Raw genomic sequence first — 10,687 nt, forward strand, 5'->3', positions numbered from 1 at the left:
ACATTAGTTGGAAATGCATTGAGGCATGCTGGGCGTTTATTATAATTTAGTATTTGCTACATCTTATATTAAAACACTTTTTATGATTTAGAATTGAGAATTATGGACAATTTGGATATTGTTTATTTCTTTTTATAAGTTAATTGTGGTTTTTTAGTGCACTTCCCCCTTTTTACCATGAAACGATATTGGGAATTGATTTTGGTATTTCTTATACTGAAACAGGAGCTTTTTATTAGGATTTGATGGATTCACTTTGAACTGCTTCAACACCGTACCATCTCTTTATTGGTGTTTGTGAACCATTTTTTTTCTTTCCTACTTCTATACCTGCTAACTTTCCCAGAAATGCATAATTCACCAGAACTTACTGGGATGCAGAGTGAAGTGTGGAGATGGTTGGGGAGGACGTTTCAAAAGCGGTGGCTACACAGAGAGAGAGAGAGAGAGAGAGAGAGAGAGAGACAACGTCACCTACTGCAATGGGGGCTCGTCCATCTTGGAATAACATGATTTCTTCCAATTAAGAAGAAGAATTAGCGCATTAGAGAGGAGTGGGAGTTGCGAGGGTTAGGGTCGAGAGGAGACTGAGGTCCGTGATTGCAGGGAAGGGAGAGGAGACTGGGGATTGCAAGTGGATCTGCAAGGTCTGGGCCAGCGGTAGTGGTAGAAAGGGTAGACGGTACGGATTAGGAGGATTGGAGGTGCGACCATGGCAGCGGTATTTGCCGCGATGTGCAACCATGGCTGCGGATGTGTGAGCAGGACAGTGGTGTTTGCGGCGATGTATAGGGGTGAGGTGTTGGGCGATGGCAACATTTTGATTGGATGATGACGGGGCTTTGGTGATGTGCAGCAGTTGGAGAAGGTGTTAGGTGGTGGGGAAGAAGGTAGGGGGCAGTGGGTGTCGAAGACGTGAAAGCTTGGAGCTATTCTTCTTCTTGTTCCTCTTTGTTTTTTTATTTCATTTTCAAACTTCAACCCAGGTGCAAGCTGCTACAGTGGCCACGAGGGGCTGCAATTCCACAAAATCCTACAATTTTCAGGCAACGGATAGAGTCCACATTCTCTCCGGCGAGTGGCGGGGTGTGGTAAGCATCAGACGACTGAGAGCATCTAGACATGCACCCTAAGGGGCTCTCAGTCACCCGATGCTCACTACATCAGTGCAGTGTCTACAGACGACTTTCACATGAAGGGGTTGGGGAGGAAGAATTCAATTCACAAGACATGTCGGCCGGATAGGATTTTTGGCAATGTCTCCCAAAATCGAGCATGATTTCTTGTACGATCCGAATCCTGATCCACACATGGAATCCAACCCTGTGATGGATTCCATATGTGTGGATCAAAATCAAATCCAATCTGATTTGTAACCCTAAAATCGGAACAAAACTTGGCTGCAACCAAATCATGAAGGTATTTTTTTTTTAAATACTATAGCCTTGGGTATTTGTGAACACAAGAAAAAAGGTGAATTATTCCATTTCTTCGACTATGAGCAAGGGTGACAGCCAAGGTATGTATCACCCAAAATTTTCCCCCAAAATCTCACATGTCAAAATAAGCAACTCAAATCCTATTGGGATTGTAGTCATAGTACGCAAAAACATGTTTAAAACTTAAACGTATTCCGATTTTTTACCGTTTAAAGCATGTTGTTTCATATGCTTCCCAAAAAATCAGGAAAAAATGGAAAACGGCATGCATTTCCATTCTAAACACGTTTAAAACATGTTTCTACCTTTTGGTTTTTCTTAAGATTTCAGACTTGTTGAGCATAGTGGCTACTTAACTAATGATAACTTTGTCTCCCGAACCCTGATCGACATGATTTTTTTCACCAACATAAAGCTAACTCAAAGTCCTGCATTTTTCATGGTATCACCTTCAATTGAAATTCAATGTTCAAACCCCAAAATTGAGTTATAAATTGATGCATTTATTGAAAAGTTTTTTTCTAATATAATGAATCCCAACTCCAAAGGAACATGCATCTTCAAAAGTGTGATTAACTCTGTTAACAACAATGAACATCATAACCAAAATTCATTGCTAAAAAAGACTTTGGACATGTTTTTTTGTTATCGTGTATCAATTTAGAATTGGTGTTAGATGATATTCAATGATATGTCGTAGAACTTATAATGAATTAAAGAATAGTTACCAAAAAAAAATGAATTAGAAAATATATATGCATTAATGTTGGATGTTATAATTATATTGAACATTAGATGCATGTATTCATCTAATAATTCTTTAACTTACATGAGTATACTGACTTTTTTTTGTTCCCTCTTTTTGTTTTTAAACCTATGCGTTTAAAATCCATATCGTCCGTTTACCTTCTTTTTTTTTCTACAATATGATTTGAAAGTTTTCACCTTTAAAACTCATATGGTCCGTGTTTCAGTTTTTTTTTATCATTTCCATTTTCGCTAATTATGGTGGTAATTCATACAACTATCTTACCCCTTAAATTCCACCCTGTCAAACTTCCATCAAACGAACGGGCCTTAGAATTAAGGATTATTGGGAGTCAGGGACCGATTCCAAGTTCCAACCGGTTCTTCACCGATTTTAAGCCTTGCACCGTATTCACGTGGCAAATCGTCAAGTTGTAAATGACACTAGGAGTAGTGAAATTTAGATGCTGAAGCGAAGTAAAACCCTAAATAAAACTCCCTTGACGTTCTTCCCTGGTCCCGGCGAACGAAAGCCATTAACAGATTTTTGAAAAACGAGTCGAGCAAAACACAGAATGGAAGTAAAAGAAGAAACCCTGGTCGATGTAGACTTCCCTCTCTTCTCCAAGAATTTCAACCCAAAGCCCTATAAGAAACCTTCATTAAACTCCGAAAATCCTCAACTCCACCCAAAAACACTAGAAAAATCAACAGATCCCGAATCCAATTTGTGCAGTCTCTCTGATCTCGGCCTCTCCGAATGGGCTATTAATACTTGTAAAGAGCTTGGCATTAAGAAGCCAACTCCAGTTCAAGAACACTGTATTCCTCGAATTCTTGCGGGTAATGATGTTCTTGGGATAGCTCAAACCGGTAGTGGAAAGACTGCTGCTTTTGCGCTGCCGATTCTGCATCGTCTTGCTGAGAATCCGTTTGGTGTGTTTGCGTTAGTGATAACGCCGACTAGGGAGCTGGCTTACCAGTTGGCAGAACAGTTCAGGGCGCTTGGGTCTTCCTTGCATCTACGTTGTGCTGTTATTGTTGGAGGGATGGATATGATTAACCAGGCGCAAACGCTGATGCGACGGCCTCATGTCGTGATTGCTACACCGGGAAGGGTAAAGGTTCTACTCGAGGATAATCCGGATATTCCTTCTGTGTTTTCCAAGACTAAGGTAAATAGTAATGGAGATTTTGTACGTTTTTCTGGTTATTTTAATTTGTAAAGTTCATTCATTTGACGTGATTTTTTAACCCTTTCTTATGGAATCTGAAAATCTGAAATGGGTGTTCTGTGCCTATCTTAAATTGAGGGTATTTGTAAAGTTGAATTAAGCTGCACCTGCAATTAAAAAAGGCTTAGCATATTGCAATGATCAACTTCTATAATGAAGGAGAGAAAGATTGCTTTGTGTTTCAACTAAAGAAAGCGTAAATTGCTTTGTGTTTTAATCAAGGAAAGTGTAAATATGATTGTTGATAAATTGACATCGAATGTCATCTAACTTGGATATTAAATTTGATGAGGTTATAGTGAAGAGTGAATACCTGTTTATGGGAGTTACAATGGGAACTTACTTTGGATTCTGATGTCTCTGGCCTCGGCTCCTGGAGAGAACTGGTGAGAGAAAACAGATGGGGGGAACCAGAGTCCTCCCAACTCCCCATACCCTGTCGTCTTCTTTCACCAGTCCTCTGCAGTCACTGGAGAGGATCCAGGAAATATGGGAATAACTTATATAATTGCCCTTGATATAGAGACAATTGAAAATCCAGGCATCTATGTTTTTGTTTATTGAAATGTACTACAGAGGAGTGCCCTTTTATTAGGTGAACTTATGACTTTGGAATTGTGACATCTCGTGATTTATAGAAGTTATTGGGAATACAATGGAAGCAGGGGATATATTATGAAAAGTGACGTTAATTTTCTTGAGTAGAGACAATTGAAGTTCTGGTTGCTTAGGGTTCTGTCTAACCCTGATCTTATAAGTTATTTAGCAACAGTGGAACATCCATAATGTAGCATTGAGCCATCAAAAAAAAAAAGTTATAAAGTCTAATATAACTAGTCCAACTGTTTCTGTAGTTACATTTTGATTTGTGACTTTCCATTGTTTGCATACATATTGATGATCCTTTTTCTGAGTGTTTTCATGGAATGTTTATTATTTATTCATTTAGTTACTGTCTCTCTCAGTTTCTTGTTTTGGACGAGGCAGATAGGGTATTGGATGTTGGTTTTGAAGAGGAACTGAGAGTTGTGTTTCAGTGCATGCCCAAAGAGCGACAAACTCTTCTGTTTTCTGCAACAATGACAGACAATCTAAAATCATTACTTGAGCTTTCTGCAAATAAGGCCTACTTTTATGAGGCATATGAGGGCTTTAAGACAGTTGAATCCCTCAAACAACAGTATGTTTTAGTTCCCAAGAATGTGAAGGATGTTTATCTCCTATACATTTTGTCAAAAATGGATGAGATGGGAATTCGCTCTGTCATGATCTTTGTTTCTACCTGCAGGTATAATTTCTTTCAGAATATAAATTATGTATTGAAATTTTTTATTTTCGAGTGTATATATCTGTTATGATGCTTCCCTTGTGTTTGTGAGATACTGATATGATCAGCTGTTATATGGTTCTTTTCTGTAACTTTCATTCATACCTATTCCCTTGTAACAACTAATGATAACTTATTTATTATAATTGATTATCAACCCAGTCGGTACCTTGTGTTTACACCATTGTTGACATACTGAAATCTTCATTTTTAGATTCTAAAACCATAGATGCCTTTAAGAATTGACTTCAAATTTCATATGTTTAATGTGGAACCAGGAGTTGTCACATGTTGAGTCTATTGTTGGAAGAACTTGATCAGACCGCTGCTGCACTGCATTCATTCAAGTCACAGTCTCTGAGATTATCTGCACTACATAAATTCAAATCTGGTCAGGTTCCTATTTTGCTGGCAACAGATGTAGCCAGTCGTGGGTTAGACATTCCAACAGTTGATCTTGTTATCAACTATGATATTCCAAGGTTATTTTCTATTGACATCTCTAAATAATGGGAATTTACTTGTGGTTGTTATATATTTATATTAGGGAACTTAATTTTCAGCTTTCTACAGGTATCCTAGGGACTATGTTCATCGGGTTGGCCGTACTGCTAGAGCTGGCAGAGGAGGACTAGCTGTGAGTTTTGTTACAGAGGTTAGTACTACAAAATAGTATTGATTAGATATTAAAGCTGTAAGTATAAAAGAGAAGACCAAAGTAGGACACCTCTTTTTTTTTTTGATGTTAAAAGAAGGGGGAGGGAAAATTAAGAACCCCGGTAAGGGTAACAAAAATCCCATTAAGGGCTACAACCCAAGCTCAAATGGGTAAACAAGAAACAAAGGACTCATAGACATGTCCAGTACAACACAAAAGCCCGCATGGGCTTAAAAACAAAAGCAAGGGCCAATAACAAAGCAATGGCAACCAAGACAATTCAGGTAGGGTTCCACAAACCCTAACCAACATCTCAACGCTTCATCTCCAAGCAGCTGCCAAGATGAGGAAAGCACCTCTGGCAAGAAGGCGGACACAGCTGAGGGCAGCTGGCCTAGCCAAGGTGACAGTCATGCTGGAGGGGCCCCGGCCTAGTGGAGGGAAATGGCAAAGCGGCTGCCATCCAAGCATAGCTGGCAGCCTTGCGGGCTGCTGGCCATGCAGCTGGCAGCAAATCTGCGGTTGGCCGAGCGATCCAGGTGGGTGGCTGGCCTAGCAGGGCTGGTGGCCATATTGCAGCAGGCCAAGCTGGTTGGCTGGCAACCAAGCCAATAAAGGAGAATGTTGGGATCATGGTACAGGGGGGGCTTCTTCCAATCGAGACAGGCATCAGTACAGGTGGTTGAACTCTGCATACACCTGACTTTTCACCATTCATGCTCATTAGCTTGAGAAGTGGCGCAGTAGTGGTAGAGGCATGGGGTTTGGAATGGGAATAGTGCACAGTTGTGATTTAATGTCAACATTATATTTCAATCAATGTCACAATAATGTCAGTTCATTTTGATATGTATTTCTGATTACTTTATTAGAAATGTTCTTACGTGGTTAATCATTTTACTGACTTCACCTGCCTTGGCTCATGAATCATGCAGAATGATATAGATCTTGTTCATGAGATAGAGGCTGTCATTGGAAAAGAACTGGAGGCTACTAAATACAAGGACACTGAGGTTCTTGATGAAATCACAAAGGTAAGAGGTTCACTGCATTGCTGCTAAATATTTTGTGGATAATTTTTGCATGATTGTGATGATTTTTTTTAGCTACCAGGTTTTCAAGGCAGTGCCCACGTGGTGAATAGGTGTTACGCAAGGTTGAGCTATGTGCGCACCTGGACTTTCAGTTTGCCTGTCAACCAGGCATTCTCCTATTTTTGGCTAGGGAAAAACCATCCACTGAGCTGTATTGAATTAAATTCTTAGAGACAGAATTGAGTTCGCTTGATATGAAGATCAGGCATTCTCCTATTTTTGACTACGCAAAAACCACTTACCAATCTTATTGAATTTAACTTTTAGAGAGAGAATTAGAGTTCCCTTGATATGAAGATTAGGGACATCTAGGTTAGCCACTTTTTTTCTTTTTGGGTGAATAAAAAATTCACTTCCAAAGGAAAGAGAAGGGGGAGGGAAAAACTTTACAGCAAACAAAATACAAAACCCTGCCTTTACAGGGGGGAGAGAGGCAGGGGCCTGAAGAAGAAAAGGGACTAGACCCCAATTAACTACATACTAAACCCAGGGAGACAGCACACCAAGGGGGGCCAAAGATAACAATAAAAATAAGAAAGAGGCCCAAATCTGAAAATTGTCGACCATCGAAGGAGAATGCGCTCAGACCAGAAATTGAAGATAACCACAGTAAATGTAGGCCTGCCCAGTAATCACAACAAAATGACCTGACAAAAACCATGATCACTGAGATACAATCTGTGAGGAAGGCCAAACCCTCCTCTGAGGCAGCAGAAAACAGCATGCTGTATCTTGAAAAGAGAGCAAAATTCGTACTGGGCAAGAAAGAGGCCAAGTGGGACAACTTCTTAGGATATGAAGGGGAGCTTATATGAAGCTGGCGGTAAAAAAGAATTGGGGGATGATGGACGATTGAGGGCAAGGGGGGCAGAGGTTGGACATAGGGGAAAGAGCTGCACTCAGCAAGTCCAGAGATGGGGATTCAATCAACCAGGTTGAAGTGGAAAGAAGGGCAGGCGGAGAAGAATGGTGTAATGGGTTTTGAAGCTGGTGGGTTGATCCAGGAACCAGATCCGAAGGATGAAGATGGATAAGTGAGGTAGGCAGAAGTCGGAGGGCAGGATGGGTCAGCCCAGAAACGATATGGGGGGCCCAGACTGGAACACCCAGGGAGGGAGCATGACCAAACGAAGACAGGGTGGGGCGGATTGGCCCAATAGAAGGGGAATGGGCGGACAGAGGACTAGGCCTAATGGGCAGATCATAAGAGTGGGGAGGGGATGAGAAAGACATGGGCTGGGTGAAGAGAGGGTCTGAGGAGAGAAAAGGGTGGTTTGAGAGGGCTGGTGTGAAGACGTTGCCAACTTGACTTCTTATGTGGGCATGGTAGAATCATTTTGGATTTAATGTCTAAAAATAGACCATATGATTTAGATTTTAGAATCCAGATTTGCATATATTTTGTGAATGTGAATTATAATTTTGGAGTTTACTTGTCACTATATGTTGCTTAAGTTTTGCTGCCTATATTTCAGTCCACATCATGTTTTATACAAGCCACATGCTCTTACCTATTGAGCTAAGACGATCAGATTGCCAAACTACTTTTCCCCCTTTTCTTTACATAAGCTGTCTTTGTGTCTCCTGTCCTGTATTGGTATGAACTTTAGATACAGTAGTAATCATGAAGAATTGTGCTAAAATTTGGCCTGTCAAGTTTCTGGGAGATGTGGTGATGCCAGGCGATCCGCGATTAGATGGTCTATCTTGTAACCAAATTGACAACCTTGCTTGCTGCAAATTTATAGATTAGGGGTAGACAAGAGCTAGCCATAGTCTTAACACCCACCCCCCCCCCCCCCCGAGGGTAAGTATAGCCTCAACATTTTTGCAACATCAATCACCTGAAATTCTAATGGAATAATCAGGTTGCCTGTGCTTTCATTAGTTTCCATTGGAAAATTTTCTGAGATAACAACTCTTTCAAATACAACCGAGTTATCTTGCCTGCAAATTAGGCTTTTCACTCATAGTTGTCAAGGTATCTTCTAGGCATCACCTGGGTGATGCCTAGGCACCAAGTCGTCCAACGCACCCAGGCTCCAGAACCCATGAAAAAAGTGGGAGAAAGGGGGAGAAAATTGGGGGAAAAGGAGGAATAAGAAGTAGGCTACCAATGCGGCTGCAAAGTTGCAGTGGCAGCAACTGCTGCACCATCACCACCAACACAGAAGAAGAAGAACAATGAAAGTACATACCTGTAATTGCTGTTGCAACCCCACCACTTGCTTCTGTTGCTTCTGCCATCAGGCATCAAAGAGGGAAGAAGAAGCTGCAACTTCTCCTTTCCGGATAGGTTTGTGGGTTTCTTTTGTTAAATTAAATTTAAAAAGAGGATTTTTTTTATTTTATTTTATATTAACTTTAATAAATAATGAGATTTTCATTTTACATAGATGCCCTCCCCTCAAAATTACATCGTAAAAGGAAAGAAAATACATATTTTACAACTAAACCCCTTTTGTATTATGCACACATTAGTCTTTTCTTAAATGCAGTGTTACTTTAAGAATGAGAAGCAATGTGATTCACTGTAGAAAATTATTTGTTTCAAGAACAGATGCTACCTGATCTATTTTCATTGCAGAAAATTATTTGTTTCAAGAACAGATGCTACCTGATCTATTTTCAGTAGCTGCTCATGTGAGCATTAGAGTACTTACAACAGGAACTGAGAACAGAAACACCTCTTCCTTTATCAAGTCTGTACATGTTGCACGCTTCTGTTTGGAATGTTTCAGGACCTTCAATTATTGGGTCTTGCTTTAGGTCAAAGAGCTCACGCAGTTTGCTGGTCCTAATTATCTGATGCAAAACCATTGCGTTATCCAGAAAAAGTTGACAATCTGAGATGTTAGCTTTTGGCATGATAATTTATCCTAGGTTGGATTCATTGACTGCCAGATAGTAGCACTTTGCATGCATTCCCTATTTACAACTATGTGAGTTGCATGGCTTCTCCATACCCCTACTAGTGCCTTTTTTACTTTCACAATGATTGTAAAGATGCAGTTCTAGTAAAAGAAAAAGGCGTCAGGTGTACATTGTAGTATGTAGTTCAAAAACCCATCTTACCTCCTTTTGAGTAGGGTTGGACAAGAGGTCAAAATGTGTTCCTTCTCGTCACAACAACGTTTTAATTCAATCATTCCATGTCAATGAGCAGGAAAAATTGCAATAGGAACAAAAGCTGAAGTTATTTCTGCATGGGGGATTAGAGAGGTTGGTGTGATCATGTTGAAGGGTTTGCAACTAACCGGGTGGATGAAATTAAGATTGCAGATAAATAGCAACTTTCTTTTCCTCAGATGTGTTAACCCCACAATAAATATAAAGCTGCCTTACTGCCCAAGTATGTTTGAAGAATCTGAGCCTACCTGAAATTTCACTTGTTCATTTCCCTGACCTTCAATATTCAGTTATATTAAACATACCATTACCCTCATGATTATTATTAGTATTCTGATTGTGGATACATGTTACTGATAACTAATATGCCAGTGGATTAGTTGCTTATTAATTTTGTTCTCAAGTGACACTAGCTGCAAATACCGTAAGATAATATTCTTGAGGAATTTTACAGGTGTACAAGGCCAGGCGTGTCGCAACGATGAAGATGATGGAGGACGGCTTTGAAGAGAAAGCAAAAGAGAGGAAAGCCCAGAAGCTGAAAACATTAGCAGAGAAAGGTTTATTGAAGAAACGTAACAAGAAAAGGAAAAGGCAAAGATCTGCTAAGGAGTAAGAGGTGGGTGACATGCGGAAACAAGGGACTATATTACATTGTCAAAAGAAGAATTATTCTTGGTGGTGTAGTTACTGTGTGGCAGCTGCCAGTTTCCAGTCAATTGTACTAAACGAAGTATCAGAATGAGTCTGATAATTAATCGAAAAACTCATTTATTTGAAAATTTTAGGCCACTAAAAGAATACAAAGGGAAGAATCCAATACATGATGAGCCAAGCTATTAAATTGGACATGTAGCAAATCCAATAGCATTAACAAGGAGATTAGTCCTCAACGTGAAGATAGTTGCAAAACAAGGATATAGTTACCATGATTATAATTAGGGAAACAGTTTCCTTGTTTCTCCACTCTTTCCAGTTATCCGGTTTTGATGGAACAAAAAATGACGAACTCTTTCATTTTTTTCCTTCAATCAAAACAAAAAAATGAGCCATTCTAA

The 10,687-nt window shown here is 39.9% G+C and overlaps 1 protein-coding gene across 1 annotated transcript; it reads left to right on the top strand.

Annotated features, from left to right (window-relative positions):
- The first annotated feature begins 2,658 nt into the window (after window positions 1–2,658).
- Window positions 2,659–10,411, top strand: LOC122092696 (DEAD-box ATP-dependent RNA helicase 36). Its single transcript, XM_042662933.1, has 6 exons — window positions 2,659–3,361; window positions 4,387–4,709; window positions 5,027–5,230; window positions 5,322–5,403; window positions 6,342–6,440; window positions 10,084–10,411. Exons 1-6 carry the CDS (start codon window positions 2,762–2,764, stop codon window positions 10,243–10,245), a joined length of 1,470 nt encoding a protein of 489 aa, XP_042518867.1. The 5' UTR covers window positions 2,659–2,761; the 3' UTR covers window positions 10,246–10,411.
- Window positions 10,412–10,687: the final 276 nt, after the last annotated feature.

This window comes from Macadamia integrifolia, chromosome 11 (genome assembly GCF_013358625.1).
Source record: "Macadamia integrifolia cultivar HAES 741 chromosome 11, SCU_Mint_v3, whole genome shotgun sequence".
NCBI classification, from domain to species: Eukaryota; Viridiplantae; Streptophyta; class Magnoliopsida; order Proteales; family Proteaceae; genus Macadamia; species Macadamia integrifolia.